This window comes from Moschus berezovskii, chromosome 21, assembly GCF_049115385.1.
Source record: "Moschus berezovskii isolate FMDL1 chromosome 21, NW_MosBer_1.0, whole genome shotgun sequence".
NCBI lineage: Eukaryota > Metazoa > Chordata > Mammalia > Artiodactyla > Moschidae > Moschus > Moschus berezovskii.
Genome location: NC_142480.1, coordinates 53568214 through 53588707, shown reverse-complemented (window position 1 = coordinate 53588707; position 20494 = coordinate 53568214). Strand labels below are relative to the sequence as shown.

The window sequence follows — 20494 nt, the reverse complement described above, 5'->3', positions numbered from 1 at the left end:
TCATGTCAATGTATGCCAAAACCACTACAATATTGTAATTAGCCTCCAATTAAATAAATTAATTTTTTTGAGAAAAATATAGGAAGGGAAGGAGATTGGGTAGTTTATTGATTTAAAAGGCTGATGGCTGGAATGAAAAGAAACCGATTTTTTTTTTTTAAAGCAGTGGTTGAATGATTTTCTTTTACAGAATGTGACAGCTTCCTGGATGTTGGACTGGGCCGAGAGTGTTCCTCAAAACCAGGTGTCCTTAAAAGAGAATCTGGGAGCGATTCTGACCTTTTTCACTCGCCCGGTGAAGATGTGGACAGCATTGTCTTCTCCAAGGTACCGTCGGCCTCAGTGTGCGACTCCAGCTAGCCTTCATCTCTTACATGATCTCAGTGACTTGTAAAGGCTCCCTTTTGGAGAATGAAGCTCCAGGTGGCCGGGCCTTAGAAAGAGGCTTTGACTACTTTCTTTTCTATAGAATCATGGCTGGTTCCATGCAGGTTGTGAAGCTCACATTGAGACCTAAAGAAATGGACGTTCCTTTCAAGTGAATTAGAAGTCAGATGACAGTGACAACTTCTCAGGGGGCAGGAAGGACCACAGGACAGACTGTAAGACGTCATGTATTAAGCTCACTACAGAGTCCTGGCTGCTTAATGTGTTTAGGCCTGAAACTCATGGCTGAGCTTGGTGAGGTCAGTTCTCCTCATTGCCTGCTTAATTGGAACTTTCTAGACCTCTGCTCAGGAATCCAGCTTTCTCCCTGGTAGAAAGCCAAACCCATCCACACGAGTCACTTCACGTTTTCATAGTATCTGAGGCTCCAAAACATGCTCTCTTAACTTAGGTTTGTGTCTAGTTGCAGCAGGGTCAGTTTTGTCTCCCAGGAATAGAGGCCTTTCCCATAGCCGGGTCAGCGCACGGTATTGCTAACCTGCTGCAGGGGGTTGTCTTAACAGAGAGCTGGGGAGGGTCAGACACACAGCGGCTGTGCCGACGCCCCTGTGAGGGTGCGGGAGCTTGTGAGAGAAGCGGCGGGAGCTTGGGTCAGTGGCTCATCAGGTCCCAAGGGAGGCTGATGGTGCTGGGTCTAAAGCTACGCCAGAGGCCTTCTGGGACTCTGGTCCGGAATGCTTTTAAGCCTCTCTGAGCATACCTGCGCTTTCCCTGCCTTCTGCTCAGCGGCTCTCGTGTCCGCTGGGCTTCCCCTCACCCTTGGCCTCTTTGCTTTTCCTTGTGTTCCTTCCCTTCCAGGGGGCCTTGGAAAGACTCGGGGACTTCAGGGACTTCAGCATTCCTATTGTCATTCCTCGTAGAAGGGGGAAAAGTAAAGTAGAAAAGTCCACTAACTTGGCAGAGATGTCCTTCTCTGAAGTTATTTACAGAGAAGAACATCAATACGATCTCTCTTTTCTTAACCAACAGAATTTAGGTGGTTTCCAGTGTGATTTTGGGGTTTGCAGTGTACGGACTCCTAAGTGTCCGCTTCTCCCCAAGGGGAGTGCTGCTCTCTAGGTGCCTGTCTCAGACGGCATTGGCCATCATCTCCTAATGCCGGCCTTAAAATGGAGTCATTGGTAGTCACTCACACTGGGCCCTGGACATGTGAGGATTTGTTCAACATTTACATACGTGTGACAGTTTTCTCAGTAAAAAACTTTTTCACCAGTTGTAAAGTTTCCTCCACGAAGAAACACACTTGCTTGAACCTCCTAGGTGCATGCCAGCTTGCCCTGAATGTTGCCGTCTCTAAGTTGAATGATTTTCCTATCTGAGGAGAATTAGAATTGACTATATGTTACTTAATTATTCCAATCTGCCAAAACCATTTAGGTTTTGTTCATAAAAAATGGCCAGCGCTCGATTTTAGGAGTTTTCTCCAGGAGGACAGCACAGATGGCATTTTAAAAGTTGAAGCATATCCCTGACTAAACTTTGGCCAGCATTCTGTGCTGGGGTTCCTCAGGAAGCCTAGAAACAGCGGAGATGCTCTCCCCGCTTCACGCTCACACGAGAATGTCCGGTGGCCGCGGCTGAGGTTCGGAGGGTCCCTCCTCTTAGTGTCTCCACCCTGCCACTGCGGTTGGTGACCAGGAAAGGTTTTGCAACTACGTTTTCTCTGACATTCACAAAACCAAGGGTTTACACGTGAGCGGGAAAGGAGACAGACAGGCTAATGTTTCCAAGGTGCTTACTTTATGTGAGGCGCTGAGCAGAATTTTTTTACATAGGTGATCTCATTTCATGCTCCCAGCGGCCCTGCAAGGTGGGTGGTTTTATCCTCATTATACCCCTGAGGAAACAGGCTCTGGTTGGTAAAGAGGTTGACTCAACATTACTCACTAGTCAGTGACAAAACTGAGATGTGTTGCTAGGCCCAACTCTGAAATCCACTCGTTGATTTTGCTCTCAGTCTCCAAGCACCTGTTTTAGTAACCAGTGCTTTATACAGAAGCATGGCAGTGGTGGCAGACGGGCCATCAGCTGCTTCCTTAAAGGCCTTCCCCTGTGGTCATCCACACAGCATTTGCTGTGAAGCATCAGACCCTCCCGGAGTTTCTTTGCAGGCTCCAGCCCTCCCACGCTCCCTTCTCTAAAGACTAATCTGTAGGCAAGGCATTGCACCATCTTTTTCTGTGAACCATGAGTGGTGTGTCAGGTCACTTCCTGCAGCCACTTGTGTGACTTTAGCCTTACAGAGGGCTCTTTAACATCAGCTCACAGTGTTTGTCAGAACTTTCCACCTTAACCTCATGTTTCCACTTGGCATGCCGGCCTCCTGGCAAATATGACTCCTTGGTGAGTGTTGCGAGCTTCATGTTTTTTTCTGATGGATATTTGCTGGTTCCTGAGGCTTTTCCATAGAGCAGTAGCATAAAAATTTAATTTTTGCTTTTAAAGTGAAAAGAAATGCTAGGGTTCTTTCTGGCCTTAGCTAAGAAAGAAAATGTGGTTGTAAAATACATGATCTGGGCCACTGTTACCCAAAAGGATAATTGAAGTCCACAGAATTATACTAATAATTGCTGCCTCTTTTTCCCAAAGATAAAGCCCTTACACCTTGTTTTCTTTTTTTTCCGAAATCATAAGATACTGCCCACAATTGATTAACAAAAAGCAGTGACTTCACCAACATGCTAGCTCTTAAAGGAAAATCCTTTATTTCATATGCTGTCAATTGCTCTCAAGTACTTAATCATCAAGCCAAAAATTTACCTTATATTTTTTAAACTTTCAGATAAAACTAAATATATTTACAACATCCAGATTAGAAAACCTGTAAACTCTTCAGGCACAAGTGTTGAAATGATTATAATTTCAAAACTGTGAAGTGGGGCTGCTGCTTGCCATCAGTATAGCGCATAAATGGATTAAGTGATTGGCACATACTAGGCATTTAAAATATATGCTTTTATTTTCAAGGCACATGGCCAAGTACTTGAGTGTGCTATAACAGATAATAATTTATAAGTATTTGAATAAATGAATGAAAATTAAAGGACTAGTATTTTGGTAGTGTTAAGGGTGATTCCTTTAGGTGTAGTAATAAGATACAAAGTGCATAGCTATTTCTACATTTCTATATATTCTATATATATGAGTGTGTATAGTGTTTGCACCTCTCCATATGCATATCTGTATCATACCTGCATGGTGTACCTCTGGTTAAGAAAGCCAATCAGGCATTTTTTTTTCCCCCCAATACTCTACTTTTAAAATTTTGAAACAGAAAAGTAGGAAGAATTCTGCAGTGAGTACCCACCACCTAGATTCTACAATTAACCTTTTATTATTTGCTTCGTTACATAATTATGCATCTGTCCCTCATTCTTTCCATTAGATCATCTGATTTCTTTAATACACTTCAAAGTTATAGAAATCAATACACTATACTTCTCAATACTTAGAACTCAGTATTTGTTTATAAGAATTTTTTTATAATATTTACATAAAATGAAGTACATGGTCTTGAGGGTACCATTCAGTGATTTTGCTCCCAACTTTATTGAGTTATAGTTGACAAATAAAAATCATATATTTTAGGTATATGAATCCTAGCTGAAGCTAGAATCATCTGGAGAGCTTGGAGAAGAAAGGAAATAGACAAAGAAAAAAAGAGTCTGTCCCTCAGAAACTTGAGTTTATTATGTAACCTCACTAAGCTTCAGGTTTCTCATCAGATGCAAATAAGAATAGCTACTAAATCAAACATTTGTGAGTATTAAAAGAAATCATACATCTAAATCTCTTAGTAAAAGCCTCACAGTGATGAGTATGTAGTACATAATTACCATTCAAACTTACGTAATAGTTATACTGCACATATGTTTAAGAAATAGATTCTCTCAAGCTTTTTATAAACATCATTTATTTTAGATGTTTACATTAACTTATGTAATTATTTTGTAATTTACATTAACTTTATGTAATTATTTTGTAATTTCATTTTCCCTAATCTATTTGGCCTTCAGTTCAGTTCAGTCGCTCAGTCATGTCTGACTCTTTGCAAAGCAAAACCTAAGTGTGCTTGGGTCAGTGTGTCAGCTCAGCCCTGCCCCTGCTTTCTCTTCTTACAAGGATACTACTCCTTTGGGATTCAGGAAGTATTCTCATGTGAAGTATGACCTCATCTTAACGAACAACATTTGCAAAGACCCAACCAAATAAGGTCACATTCTGAGAATGATGTGAATTTGAGGACACTCTTCAACCCAGTCCAGTGAAAAAGCTAAGACATCCTAAAAGTGTCTTCTGAAGTTGCTGTTCACAACCGTTTATATTCTTCCTCTCAATGGAGAGTGGCCCCAGGAATAGAAACTGTAGGATGCCCAGATGACTCCTCACTAACTTGAAAGGAGTCACCGACAATTTTATTTTAAACCAAAACTTACCCTATTTTAGAATCTACTCAGTATAGTTTTATTTTATAGTAAAATAAAAATATATGACCCAGTGTGGCCCAGTAAAAGGAACACTGAGGAATTCTGATACAGACGTTGAGATCTTATTTCTTACAGGGTCTTTTTGTTTTTGTTTTTTAAGTGATGAAGATAATAATACAACAGGGCGTTTTTAAAAGTTGAAATCAGCTTGTGTTCAGATCTTGTCTCTGCTGTACTTGGGGGAGCCCAGGAGACAGTCTGGGCCTCAGAGTTCTAACTCTCCAGCCCCTAGCATCTCCCTCAGTCTCATCCCTCACTGATTGTTTGAAGAGCAGTTAAGCTGGGAAGCTGGATGCTAGAGAGAAGAAAGAAAAACCTCATATGAGCTGGTGAGATTCAGCCCCAAGGGTATAAAGATTGATTTGAGAAGGTAGAGTGCTTTCAGTGTTTTGTTAAGACTTGAAAGAGTCAGCCTCTATAGTATAGGAGTTATTTTCTGTTTCAATACTAAAAGGGCTCATGAGTTTTTATAATTTTTAAAATCTCTTTGAAGAACTGTAAGTTTCTTTACTCCTAATGAAAACTAAATAGATTGCCAAATTAGGGAAATACTGTGAAGAAGTGGGTTGGGGGGGGAATCACAATGTCTTTTTCTGTTTCCTGCTCCCTATCGCATAAGAACGCACAAGAAAGATACGAAGACAGCACGGTGCCCTCCTGTGTAGCTGAGAGGGTGAGCATGCACCTTGTAGACACTTGACTTATCTCCTGTGTTTTGAGCCACAATGCTCACCTTTCCCTCACCCGTCACATGGTGTGTTTTGGTGCTTTTCAGCAGGTAGAGGTTGTCATTGTGTTGGATCAGAATGACACAATTCCTGGTAGGCTCTAGAGTTGGCCAGGGAAAGAACACCATCACTTTATCGAAGACTGCAGAGGACTGATTATTTTAGGTACAGTTTGGCTTGATAGAACTCAGCCAGTAGTCAGTTGAAGGAAAAAAGGGGGATACATTTCTTGCGTTTAGGTATTTTTGGCCCAGAATTTGGACATTTGTGGCAGACCTGAGGTGGGATCATAAGCTGTTCTGCATTTCTGAAAACACCACTGAAAATAGACTTGCTTTTTGAATAGAAACTTCAGTATATCACTGTCGTAGCCAAGCACACTACCTTGTTTTTAGTTAAGGCTTGTAAAAAACAAATTTACATGGTATGAATTTAGAGTTTTCATACATCAGAAACCTCAGAGACATAGGTTCCTTTCATTTCAGTTGATAGTATTGACTGGAAATAACTAACAGGAATTAGATCTTTTCCTCTGCAAGAAAGGGAAGACAATATATTTCCCATTTTGCACCTCTAGTAAAAGGGTAAAAAGAGTATGAACCTGGACCGTACTGGAGCTGTTTGAATCCGTCTGTGATTGTGTTTTAAGAAAGAAAGCTGTTTGAAGCCAGCTGTGATGTTGCCTGCCCTGCCCCCTGTAAAGGCACCGACTCGGTGGAGAGTAGCGAGGCCTCTTGGTCCTGCTGTTTCCGACCATACGTGCTTTCTCTCCACTGCAGCCCGAGGAGGAACAGTTGGCCTGCGATATCACTGGATCCAGTTCCTCCACCGATGACACGGCGTCCCTGGACCGACACTCGTCTCACGGCAGTGATGTGTCCCTCCCCCACATTTCCAATTTGAACAGGTCCAGAGACCCGCAGTGTCTCAACGGCTTCTACAGCCATGGGGTGGGAGCTGAGGGTCGAGAGAGCGAGAGCGAGCCCGCTGGCTCAGGTGAGATGGAGGAGGAGGAGATGGACAGCATCACCGAGGTGCCCGCGAGCTGCTCTGTGCTGCGGAGCTCCATGCGCTCTCTGTCCCCTTTCCGGAGGCACAGCTGGGGCCCCGGGAAGAACGCAGCCAGCGACGCAGAGATGAACCACCGGAGGTGAGGCGGCAGGCCGTTCTTCTCGTCTCCGTGTCTGCTTGCTTTTGGTTTGGTGTTACCGTTAGTGAAAGTTTTCAGGAGACACCATGGTATAGAAGAAAGAATATAGACTTTCCTATGGGAATCAGGGAAATCTGTGTGCCAACTCCGGCTCTGAAACTTACTACGTGGATAACCTTGGGCAAGTTACTTGACCCTTCTGAGCTTTAATTCTCTCATCTGTAAAACACCTGCCTTTCAGAGTATTTGTAAGAGTAAAGATTACAGTGAAATACGTAAGTCACATAGTGAGTTAAACACTGGTGTAACGTTTGTTTAGGCCAGATTTGTTGATAAAATTGAGAGGTTAGAAAATTTGAAGGGAATAATTTCATGTCAATTTTGAATTAAGAAATAAACTTGAAATCCTGCAGTCTCAGCACAAGTGTTTTCACAGTGCTTCATAGGATTTGCCATCTGTTTCTAGTGTAGAAAGTTTTGATAAAGTCTAAATTACCAACACGGAACTGTTAAAGAGATCATAATTATTATTAAATTGTTACATTTTCCACGTTCATTCAGTTTAGGGGTCTCTTGTGTCACTCAGTGTCATACTTTCAGTTTGCCAAGCAGGCCATATGAAAATGTGGATTTGGTTTCTAACCATTGGCTGCCTAGATGGATTTAAGTTTTAACTTTAAAGAACAGGTGCCAGGATGCCTACTCCAAGGCTACTTTCTAGATGAGGACAAACAGCCAGGGAGGAGGCTGACAGCTGTTGTAAAACAACTGATATAAACAGTTCACCTGAAGCGGTTACTGGCTTGTTTGTTTTTTAAAAATTCCTTGACCTCCTAATATTTTGGCTCAGATTTCATAGCTGTAAGTACATGTAATCTGATTACATTCATTCACTCATGTATTTTTTTATTCAGCCAACATGTATTAAGCACAGCAGGCATTCCTAGGTTCTAGAGGCCCCAAAGTGAATGAAGACCTACCTTCATAGTAGCTGATTTGCCACCCTTTTCAGATTCCTTTAGTAACACATTTTCTCGTGTAATTTTCCCATCCTCTTCATGAGTCAGGTGGGATTGTCCCCATTTTTGCAGGTGAGACTACGTAGGTAGTTTAAACTATTTACCCAGTGTCAGTGGAATCCAGGTTTCCAGTCTCCTGGTCAAGCAGTCTTTCTACAACTCCATTTTTCTGGGATACAGTTCAGGATGCAAACCTTAAAAATAACATAAGCAGTTGCTCTATCTAATGGGCAGTTTTTATGTAGTTGAAATCCTAGCTTATGTAAAAAGCAGTTTGTAATGCTTTCCTTCCCAACTTTGTTCAAACTGTAATTTCTCTCTTTCTTTTTTTTAAGCATTCATATGGGAAAATAAGGATGGGGAAATGATCCCTACAGGCAGAATTCCCTTCCTGAGGGAACAGAATCTGCTTGACGGGATACATGTGTGCTAGATGACAGCAGCATTGAGAAAGGAGGATGCCTTTTATATGGAATCTGTTTTCCTTTGTAAACCACGATGGATGCCTTTGCCATGACTTTAATTTCCTAGCTAGATGTGACGGTATGCATCATGTCGCTCCAGTGAGGAAATTGAAGCTCAGATTAAAAGATTTGCCCAAGATTACACGGTGATTTTAGGATAGAGCTACAGTTAGAACCGTATCACCTAAATTGCTTGTATTTTCAGCCTGTATAATATCATGACTCTCCTATTTGCAGTTATCATTCAGAGTTGCCTGGTACCACTGTCCTAGTACCTCTGGAGATAGTGGAATGGGAGTTAGGGGTCATTTTCATCAGTTTAACTAATTCTTACAGCATTGCCTGCGTAGAGAATTACCTGAATTTTAAAGTCTTTGAGGAAACCCTGTTAAAGTTATTCTTGGATGGCCTTTTAAAAGAGTCATTTTGCTTTTATAATTTAATAAACCTCATTCCTGGTCACCTGATTGTTCCCTCCATGCTCCAAGGAGTTAAAGTAGCCCTTCTCACAGGGTATCAGGCCTTTTTGGTGATGATGTTTTCCCTGTTCCACGTTCTTTCATTCCCTTACTCCCAAACCATTTCTCTTTGGTGAGTGTCTCCCTCCTGTGATGTTTGTATGTTTCATGCGTTTGTATCCATTGTGTTTCACCTGAACACTGACCTCTCCCACCGTTCATTTTCAGTTCAATGCGAGTTCTTGGGGATGTTGTCAGGAGACCTCCCATTCATAGGAGAAGGTACAGAGTTCACTAACTTGATGGACTAACTGTTTGCCTCTGAGCTTATTTTACTAACAAGCATCTCATTCTGCTTCATCCACGATTAAACAGTCTAATTTTAAATAAGTCCTGTCTGCTTCAGACAAATAAAATACAGGTACTTATTCATTGCTAATGTCCCCCCTGTATGGCATGGTTTCTCGAGTTTGAAGTTTTTTCCTGTTCTACTTTTATTTTAAAAAAAAGTTAAATATTTTTTCCATCTTGTTTTTTTTTTTTGGTGTTCAGATCACTTTGATAATAGGGTCTCCCCAACTTTATCTAAGGAGGAGTCTAAGAAGTGTCTGTTGTGCATAGGTAATGGACCCTGGGGAGTACTTTTCCTTTCTTTCCCAAGAAAAGGGGGAGAGGAAGAACCAAAAATAGAAGTGTGCTCATGTACCAGGCCCTAAACTATTTTCAGCGCATTCTTCAGTTACGTGATGAAAGCCTTGCTTCCTCGGCCATGTGGGGGTCTGCCGTCCACTGTTGATATGGTCCTCATTTGTCAGGGCTCCTCTCAGTCTTCAATCCCACACTGATTTTTGGTCACATAAAATTTTGAAGCTAAGAATTGTAGTGATTTATCAGCTGAAAAGTCATTTTTAGTAGAGAAGTACTGATTTGCTTTAATTTTTTCAAATGCTGAGTTTTTGTTTTATCAGTACATTTCCTTTACAGGAGTCATTCATGACTTTTCCAATTTTTGGAAAAAAATTTAGAAATCTGAAAGCGATGGTTTGATTCTGGTTAGTGTCTCATATTAGGAGATACTTGTAAAGAGATATTTTAAATTATTAGCTGAGGCTGTCTTTAGGAAGTGGGTGGATAATGATCTTTGTTGCCCCACTGGTCTTTTTAAGTGGGTGTTTCCTTTAATTTCAGATTTTAGGTACACAGTTGAGCTCAAGCACAGTGTTGTCATGAATCTCAGATAATCATAAGCCTGGTTACGTTTGTCTCCAGGAGAACAAGTTATTAAAGGCCTTTTTCAGTAGAAGTATCTAAAACCTTTAGAGATTTATTTGACTCTTCTTTAAACCCTTCAATATGGAGTTATTAAAAGCATGCCCTGGGTAACCCTGGAAGATGAGCCATTGCTGGATGCAGCCTAGGTTATCATGCAGACACAGCCGTCACAGCCACCGCAGTGATGGTTTCACCCTTTGTCGTATGTTTGTATGAAGAACAGGAGTTATAATTTCAAATTTTGTGTTAAGCCTTAGCTGCTAAAATAGAAACATTTCAGCAAGTATTAAAAGGTAGGGCATCAGGATACTTTTTTTTAAATCTGGAACTATCTAAATCTCAAAGCTAAAGAACCATGAAATGTTACTCCCCCAGCTGAGGAATTGAGGAAATTAGGATGCTCTGAAAAATACTCTTACTGTTGTGAAAGGAGTTTCTGCGACCCTAGGACTATCTGCAGCTTCCTCCCCAGATCCTTGGGCTTTTCTGACGCTCCTTCTGTCTCCCTGTTGTTCATCCTCTTTATCCTAAGTTTCATCCCAGTCTCTCCCATCATTGTCATTTTCTGAGAGTAAAGGGATGTTTAAAATCCATAGAAAGACATTATTTAATTTTTAATGAATGATAAATTGGCATGTATATTCACTTTCTAATTTTTTCTGCATTCTGTTTTTAGTAAGTTGGCCATGTAGACATAATATACCTTTTTACTAACAGCTTAGCAGTATAAAATTAAGTTAATACTTTCCAAAGAACAGACTTATGAATCTCATGTGTGTTTGTAAACTGTTTCAGGGCTTGCTTCCCTGAGTCAGTCTGGTCTTGCTTAGCAGACTTGTAGAGACATGTCTCAACTGTGCACTTCCATTCTCTGCTTTTGTACTTGTGAGCTTTGCACTATTAATATAATCTGATTTAAAATGTTTTACCTTTTAACTTATTTTTAATGGTATTATTTTAAAGATTTACTTTTAGAAGATCCATAGGGTTAGCTCATATTTATTCTTCCATCATTTTCCTTGTTTTTTTTTTTTTTTTTTGTCTATCAAAACCTTCCACTTGTCAGCACAGAGTTATCAGCTGTATGTATTCAAGACAAGGTGGTTTTTGTTTTTTGGGTTTTTTGTTTGTTTGTGGGTTTTTTTTTAGCTTTCTTTTTGTTTGTTAGTTGGTTTTTTTGGTGTCTGCAGGTCTTCCCATTGAAGGTTCACAGATTAGTTTTATTGTTATCTCCCTTCTGAAAACAAAAGCATGTCACTTAGAACTTTAAGGCCGAAATAGTAGCAGTGTACTTTTTTTAAATAATAGCTTTTATTAATCAAAAATACTGACCTGTGGATGCAGCTTCTTTTACAGAGTACCTGATACTCTGAGTTGGTTATTTTTTGTCTGCTTATGTTCACTTATCATTTCCAACCCCAGATTTTCTGTTCCTACTGCATGAGAATAAATATAAGTGCTGAGATAGTTAAGGAAATAGATGGAGTTTATTTGCTTTTTTAATCTTGTGGGAAAATAGATATATACCTAAAATTATGGGACCCTTTGAAATTCCCTTTCAGGGAAAGACATCCCTTCATTATCATTAAAATACAGGGAAATAGGACCACTGTTATATGTTTTTTAGCATCCAAGCCTGGTGAATAGGGTTTGAAGGTGGATGTTGATGTTGGGTATCATTATGAAAGATACATGAATTTTCTGGCTTAGATTCATCCTTAATGGAAACACATGGAAAAAAACCAACCTGACTGAGCCTACTCCAGTGCAGTTTGTCATCATTCCTTTTAATGAAGGATTAGAGATGCTGTGGTCAGGAGATGATCAAGTGGATTTTTTTTTTGTTGTTGTTATATGCTTTATCTTTAGCATCCAAGCCTAAATGGGTGGAAGAGTGGTGGGTGGTATATAGAGAGAGTGTCCCCAGTATTGGGTTTGAAACACTGCTGTGAGCATGCCCAGCCAGGAAGCCACAGGGAGTGTGGGTACTTTGTTCAGGATTTGCTAGAAGGAATTCTGGGGTTTCCAACACCGAACTTGTTAACCTGTAAAGAGTTCACGTAGTCATTTCTAGCACATTATGTAGATGGACATCAGTAGAAGAACTGTGTTTTTTGTTCCAGCCATTTTCTAAATTCTAAATCAATGTTACATTCCTAATTTTTTGATGATCAGAAAATCCATCTGTCTCTAACTGTGTCCCTTCTTTTTAAACCCAATAATCCCATCCCTGTTTCCTCTTCCATTTCTGTTTCTGTCTTTGATGTCATCCCCAGTATGAGCTGGTGTCCCTCTGGTGTGCAATACTCTGCTGCCCTGAGTGCTGATTTTAATTACAGAAGGTATGGTATTGTTATGTGTCCAGCCACCAAAGGGGGAATCATAAAACACAGCACTTGAGCTTTTGGCTTTGACCTGGCTGTGTGTGGCTAGACTGCATATGGCGGCCTGCTTTGTTTGTGAGCACGGTGTTCTGTGGCTTCTGCTGTGGGTGTCCTGTCCAGTTCAAGGGGTGCAGCCTCAGAGCTGGATGGTGTTCTCTGATGCATTCTGCTTGTCTCAAGTGGCTATAGATTCGGGTGTTTTCTGCACAGACTTGTATCCATGCTGTGGTAGACCACTTCTCTCTTTGTTTTCATCCATCCTAATTCCCAGCTCCTAGGAATTAGCACATCCTGAGGAAAACAATAACAGAAAGAAGGCAGCTAATAAGATGCACTCATTTCTTAACTACGCTTCCAAATCCGGTCATCTCTCTAGATTCTAAAGCTCACAGATGGCTCATCATTACATATTCTTCTCTCAACTAAGCAGCCAGATTTAATCACTTTCAGGATTAAATGTTGTGGTAACCATAGGATCTGGCTTTCTCAGGCTTTAGAAATAATTCATAACAGAAAACTAAATTTCTTCTTCAGTCTTCTTACCCTTGCTATTGAAAATGAGTTTTACAGAGACATTTACTTGGAGTTAGTCATGATTTCTATCATCATATTGAAATCAGAATAAAATCCATTGTTTAGTTTATCGACGCATATGGCTTCAGTTCATAATAAGTGATTCATAGGAAAAAGGGCAAATACAAACCCTTCTAGACCGGCATACATGAACTTCTTTTGGAGCAGTTAACAGAAATAACGAAAGAGCTTCATTATGCCTTCAAATACAACTCCACATGCTTGTAACTGAGGGCATGTTGCTCTCCCCCTGCATTCTGAGATCCATTGGTAACACACGTGATTTATTCTGGCTAGCATCCCCAACGGTGAAAGCTGGCCAACCTTTCTCCATAGCCGCCTCCTCACAAAAATACTTTTCACTCTGGGAACCACAGTCTTTATTCCAGGGATCCCATTTTCCATACCAAACCTTAAGTTTGCTCTTTTTCCCGCACCTTGTCAGTATCGAGGAAGAAGATATTAAACCTCTCTCAGACACAGTAACTTTTCAACCTTTGCCCTTTATGGTGTCCCACGTGCCTGTCTGCAACTAACAATTCTCAGGAAACCTGCCAGAGCGGTGCTTGTCAGGGCAGGTGTGCACAGATGGTAACGCGCCTATGTAATGCGGGGTTTCTGGGCTGGACGCATGCCTGTGAAGTTATAAAGGTCACCTAGACTGTCGTGGAACGTGAAGTTACAAATGTTACCTGGATTGTAGTCGAATGTGAAGTTACAAAGGTCCACTTGACGGCCACAAGGGCAAGTCTGGCTCTTCCCTATTTTCCTCCAGAAAGTCAATTAATGTTCATATTTTCTCTGTGCCATTTAATTCTTTGGCATTGGCAGGCTTCAGAGTCTGGCAAAAATTGATCACATCAGATCAAGGGTAAAAAAAGAAATCACATAAATAAAAGATCTATAGATAATACGGTTTATCCATATGGTATATTGAAAAATGTCTGAGAAAATGACTTGAAGTAGTTCAACATTTGAGTAAATTGAATGAGATTTTTTTAAACAAACAAACAAACCAGGTGCAATATATTTCTCATCCAACCAAGATCTAGGGGGAAGGGTAGGGGGCACTTATTTGGCCAGGCCCTTGCAGACAGTTTTGCTGGGTGACAGAAAGTTACAAGCAAGGGAGACACAAATGCAGGGGCTTTGTATCCTCCTTCCTGAGTCTCAGAATGAATTAACTCTTGTGTCTTGTGTTCAGTTTCAGTCTAGAAGGCTTGACAGGAGGAGCTGGTATTGGAAACAAGCCATCCTCATCTCTAGAAGGAAACTCTTCAAACACCAAAGAACTCAGGCACCCTTTCAGTGGCCAGGAAAGGGGTGACTCTCTGGTGTCGCTTTCAGAAGAGGATCTTGAATCAGGCCAGAGGGAGCATAGAATGTTTAATCAGCAGGTAAGACTGAAAGAGGTGTATGTTGCTAATTTTTGGGGAAAAGATAGGTTTCGTTTCCCTAAATGCATCCTCATATTAGGAACAAAGAAGGCAAGACTTGTGTTCACATAGGTTAGTAGCTGTAGTTAGGCATATACTCAGTGTTGCAAACAGCAATTTTTAGCACTTAATGCTACTTGAAAGTGAAAGTCGCTCAGTCATGTCCAACTCTTTGCGATCCCATGGACTATACAGTCCATAGAATTCTCCAGGTCAGAATACTGGAGTGGGTAGCCTTTCCCTTCTCCAGGGGATCTTCCCAACCCAGGGATCAAACCCAGGTCTCCTGCATTGCAGGTGGATTCTTTACCAGCTGAGCCACAAGGGAAGCCCAAGAATACTTGAGTGGGTAGCCTATCCCTTCTCCAGCACATCTTCCCGACCGAGGAATTGAACCGGGGTCTCCTGCATTGCAGGCAGATTCTTTACCAACTGAGCTATCAGGGAAGCCCAATGCTAATTGAAGAAACCATTAATCTGCATAGATTTAAATATTTCAGCAAAGCAAACTTTTAAAATTAAGAAGGTATTAATTTTAAAACTAACACCTGGATGAACTTCTGATAGTATTCTGGGATACACTTCCAAGTGAAATTTTTTCTAATTAAACAAAAAAGTTAAACGCCAGTCTCTGAGTAGGTGACTTTCATTTTAGGTAGAAGTGTACAAGTCATCGTTTCAAACTAAACAAACAAAAATTAAAACAACCTGTTCTTAGAATCAGTGACTAAGGTTTTGTGTAGAAATCTAGTTTTTTTTTTATTACATCCTGCAGTGTAGCAATTTTGTGACCAAATATTTTAAATCTAGCACTAAGCGATTACCTTAGTGATGAATGTATCACTTATGGTCATGTGAAAGTCTAAGGGAATTTAGGTCTAAGGGAAATGAAATTGAAGGCCTAAAGGAATTTTTCCTCCTTTTGTCCCCTCTTTATGGCTTCTTGGAAGTTAAGAAAAATAACAAGAATATGGAGAATATAGTTATTGAAGTAGATGGTGTCTATTTATTCAGCCCAACGGTAACAGGAAAAGAGGGAAAAATAGGGAACAATAAATTTAGTGACTACAGAGAGCATCTCTGACAAGGACGTCTGAAAAACATGTCACATTTTATGTGTAGAGAGTCCTTTGGAAATCACTTGTAGGACAAGGTAAAATACCAAAACATGAGTTTACTTAGAGCCAGTAAATCCCCTCAAATTCTGCTTTAAGCCTTTGTGTGTGAGCAAGTCAAGCCCATTTAAGTGACTTGCCTAAGGCCCCATAACTGGCTCTTAGCTGAAGAGTATTAAACTCAGAATGGCAGGCTTTTAGTCTCCCTGTTACTTTGAAGTAGATGACATTTGATGAGGAAATGAGGACATTTCCGTTTTCTTAATCATGGTTCTGTGATAAGCTTCTCCTGAACTGCCGTGCCTAGGAGCCTGAGTGGCGGCCCTCTCTCTCAGTGAGTTGTGTCCACGTCAGCGGCCTTTCTGAGTCTCTCGAGGTGAAGTGTCCACCCTGTAGCACCTGGTGTGCTCAGCCTGCCCGGGGCTCTGCTCACCAGTCTTCCATCTCGTGTGCAACCTGAGTGGATATTTGAGCGGCTTGTATCCCTGATGTGCACAAGTCGCCAGCAGCCAGCTTCCTGCTGAAGGTCTCTGCCTTTCAACTGACGTCATTTTTCAGACCTCACAGTTGTATTCGGAACATAGCAACTGTTTGCCTCAGACTCCATGGTTACCCGTGGAACAAGCTCTAAATAATGAGAAGTCTTTGGTTTAACTGAGTCAAGTTCACCCTAGTAATGGATTTCCATTGCTTCCCTTTCAGCACATACAGATTTCAGACTGCTAGGAAGGGAAGGGATTTATGTTAATTAAAGTTAGTTAGCAATTAGAATGGCCTCTCTCCAAGCAAAACAAGAGGAGTCCCACCATCACCGGAAACGGGTTTTGTTGCAGGATCTGCACTGGGTCCGATTACACAGCCCTGAAGTAGCTGTGAATTTACTTAGGGAGTTGCAGTCACCCACATTTTCGCATGTAAGCAGTTTAATCTCAGAAGGGGAAGTGAAAACGATTTAGGTTTCTATCCAGATGCAGAGCCTACTTTGCTTGTGTTCTTAAAAACTTTTCTATTTGTATCTCTGTTTCTAACTCTTTAACATCAGAATGATATTGCTGGTATCCTGCTTTATGTGTACATGATATTTTAATTTTCAAAGGGCAAGCGCTATACATAGTCTGATATTTCCAGTGAAGTTATTTTTATCTGACTGTGCTTTCAGTAGACTTGTATTAAGCGCTTACGAAGTTTGAGACATCTTAGGTGTCCCTCTTAGGAGGGATACAAAATGACCATAAGCGGTAGATACTCTAATTGTTCCCATTTTACAGATAAGAGCACTGAGGCTCAAAAAAGCTCGATTGCTTCTCTGAAGTTGAGCAGCTGTTTTGTGATCTACAAAGCTTGTGGTCTTTTCCTCTGTGTACTGCCTTATTTCCTTCTGCTGAGTTGGAATGTCAAGTTTTGTCCTAACCTAGAAATGTAAGAGCATGAACTGAGAACTGTTGTACTTTTATTTCCTTCACAGACATGTCACAGATCTAAACAACAGGGATTTAATTACTGTACATCAGCCATTTCTTCTCCGCTGACAAAATCCGTCTCATTAATGACAATCAGCCATCCTGGGTTGGACAGTGAGTATGCTACTTTTTTCATTAAATATATTCAGAACATTTTTCCTTTCATTTATTTTTTTCGCTTTAAGACCCTGTGACATTGCCTTACAGCATTTGCCTGACTGTTCCCCTGAATGAGTGACTGATCATTTACAGAAAAGGTGACACAGAATTCAGTTTGGAGACCTTCCTCCTTTTACTACATAAAAATCTCCTTAACACATTAAATTCATTGTATTCTTGGGCCTAAACCTGACAAACATTATTTTTTAAAACTCTATTTTGAAATAATTTCTGGTTTTTAAAATAGTTGCAAAAAACAGCACTAACACTCACCACAGTCTTTACCTGGAGCCTCCAAAGTGTTATTTTAACACTTGTTTTGTCCATCTTGCTCCCTTCCCTGGCTTTATCACTTTCCTTAACGATTTTTCTGAAACACAAGAAAGTAAGTTACACATGAATGCTCTTATGTCACAGACACTGTCTTGTATTACCGTAGTACAGATGCCCAAACATTATCCAATACTAGTTCCCTGAGCGCTTCATAAATGTCAAGCTGGTGAAGGACAGAGAGAGACTGAGATACGTTTTTAGTTAAGCAAATGCCAAAAGGATTACAGCCAGAAATGATTACTGAAACAGTATACAGATTCAAGATCGATGAGCTATGAACAAGTCACATAGAGATGTCTGGCATCCACAGGCCATTTGCAAATCAGAGATGCTCAAAAATGTACTTGAATTGGGTCCAGATGTTTGCCACAGACAGGTGTCTTTGGGAAGCCCCACTTTTTTTTAAATTTTCAAAATAGATTTTTTTTTCATGAGTAATTGCAGTATGGGATCTTGATATATGAAGATTAAAATTCTCATCAGAGAGAGTATTGTATATTCTTTGCTGAGAGATCATGTATTCAGGAAGCTGAAGTAAAGGGTGTAAAATCCTCCTGGTGTTTCTGTTGTTTCTTCACTGTCTCCTGATAGAGAACCCATCTTAAAAGAGTGAGGACAGAAGTAGCTGCCCTGTGTTAGTGGGATGTTTGGATCAATTCATGACTTACTAGAGGCCTCGTCTTTTGAATGTCCACAGTGGTGTTAGGCATAAATGGATGATTGTATTAATTTCATTCTCATTTTAATATGATTAGTAGTTCAAGTATCAACCTGGCCTGTTGGAATAAAGGTGCCTAATAGTGACTTACTCTCCAAGATAATAGGTACAGACTCACAGAACTGTGACTGAAGTAGTTGTTCCTGTTCTTGTTTGGATCTTGGTTTGGTTTGCTTTTGACTTGGCTTTGGGCAAGTGGTTCTGCTCGTATAGAAGGGACATTATTAGAACAGTTTATAGTGGCTTTGAACCCGGAGTACTAGAACTGGATAACCCGCCAGTCAGTGAGTCCATTCAGCCCCGCGTCCCTCCTCCCGGGGCCTTGGGGGGAGGGCCTGCGTCTCTATAGCAGCAGCTACCCAGAACCAACAGAAGGTGGCCAGTGTTCAGTGATGCACAAACTCTTCTTATTTTTCCTCCGAAAAGCAAGATGATTTTTGACTGTGCTTTCAGTTACTAGCCAGACACTCTGAATGGGTCAGCCTCCCCCAGGAAGCACAGTGCTTGAGTGCCAGGAACTCTGTCTGGCTCACCGTGTTGTGGGGGCCAGGCAGCTGAGCTCCCCGGGGGGTACCGAGCTCTGTGGCCGGTGGCCGTCCCTCCCCGGGGGAGGACCAAGCTCCGTGGCCGGTGGCTGTCCCTCCCGGAGGGGGACAGAGCTCCAAGCTCCGTGGCTGGTGGCTGTCAGGCATAGAGCTTGGAGCGAGAAAGTTCAGACCTTTCATCACAGTGGAGGCCACTAGTTCTGATTTCTAATGTACATTTCATGTAGCTTTGAATGATGAACCGGCCCTAACTATGTCCCTAAGTGAGCACAGGCTATCATGGGAGGGCTTCCCACTCTTAATGACAGTATTTCTCTTAAGTCCCTCCAGAGGTACAATTGAATTAATTTCCCGACTTTTTTTTTTTATTCTGCTATGGAAACATAATTCTTTTTGGCAGATATAAAAATTCTGACTGTTAGACAGAAGGCTAATAAAACTTCCGTCTTGCATGCTGTGCTTCTGAGCCTCAGGGTGACTGGATGGCCTTGGTTTCTGCCACGCATGCAGATCTGAAAGAGCCTGCACGATTCACCTTTGGTCATGGTCTTCCCGGTTGAAAGTATCAGAGTCAAAACCTACCCCGTGGTTTTAAAGCCCAAAGTGTGTGGAACGCTTCAGGTATTTTAACTAAGGCTTTGTGGTGAGCACACTTAGTGGCTGTGTGACCTGGAGTCCTTGAACTGTTCAGCAGGGCTAATAATGGGGTAGGGCTTAAATGTGTATTTATTTTAAATTTGCACAAGCATGTTTCCTGGCTTGTGGGAAGCGTTTGTTGTCACTATGGAATGAGTGTGTTCATCATCCAGCAGTGTAGGGGTTCGTTTTTCTCTGACCAGGGTCTAAGTGGTGGCGAAGAAACTGGAATATGGTCTTTGGTTTGTCTTTAACTGGCTGTGTCTTACAAACCTGCTTGTCTCAGTTCAATATATTAATACTTCCTAAACTCGGCATTCTCTCACTACTTCCCAGCTTTTACTTGCATTCTAGATTCTCCCTTGAAGGAAGTTAGCAACTTTTCCCACAGCCTTTCCCAGCTGTTACCATTTGAGCTTTTCTGCAAACGTCCACTAAACTGTTGCCGCGACTGTCATTGGGTCACTGGCCAGATGAGAAAAACAGACAGACTCGGCATTATTCCCAAACTGGCGGGACACTGCCCTCAGAGAAGCCGCTCCAGGAAATGTGTTCGCAGCCTAGGGTTGAATGTAGACTCCCAGCTTGCCAGGAGACTGATGGTTTGTCATTAGAACTTAAGAATAAACTTTATGTTTGCGTACACAGAATAAGCCAGTTATTACAGACAATCCCTTCACAAGTCTGTATTTTTAAGCTTGTTACTACTTGCACCCAGAAGATGCTTACAGACAATAAACTGTGGGATTGATTGGGGTTCGATCCCTGGGTTGGGAGGATCCCTTGGAGAAGGGCATGGCAACACTCTCCAGTATTCTTGAGAATCCCATGGACAAGAGGAGCCTAGCGGGCTACATACAGTCCATTGGGCCGGAAAGTCAGGCACAACTGAAGTGACTTAGCATGCACAGACTCATGCACTGCTAAGCATGTCAGCGGTGGTAATATCAAAGGAGAATGAAATCCATTGGACCATGAAACCTCCTGGGCTTCTTATGGAGGCTTCATTTTGCCCTTCATTTCACATGGCTTGTTATCATAGAGAACAGTGTCCCCAGGTGGCACTTGTCCTTGGGATCGTTCTCAGACCTTCACTCAGGGTGGGTGAAT

General features: G+C 41.4%; 1 protein-coding gene across 9 annotated transcripts in view; it reads left to right on the top strand.

Moving 5' to 3' along the window:
• Nucleotides 1–20494, top strand: part of AKAP13 (A-kinase anchoring protein 13) — a 315522-nt gene that overhangs the window by 228214 nt on the left and 66814 nt on the right. For 6 of the 9 annotated variants that reach the window (XM_055417745.2, XM_055417749.2, XM_055417746.2 and 3 more), the window contains 6 exons: nucleotides 191–327; nucleotides 6442–6812; nucleotides 8982–9035; nucleotides 12302–12367; nucleotides 14187–14379; nucleotides 16999–17107. In XM_055417745.2, the coding sequence (XP_055273720.2) occupies nucleotides 191–327; nucleotides 6442–6812; nucleotides 8982–9035; nucleotides 12302–12367; nucleotides 14187–14379; nucleotides 16999–17107 (930 nt within the window). The remainder of the gene's footprint in view (nucleotides 1–190; nucleotides 328–6441; nucleotides 6813–8981; nucleotides 9036–12301; nucleotides 12368–14186; nucleotides 14380–16998; nucleotides 17108–20494) is intronic. The other 3 variants (XM_088829675.1, XM_088829676.1, XM_088829674.1) reach the window with 2 other exon arrangements.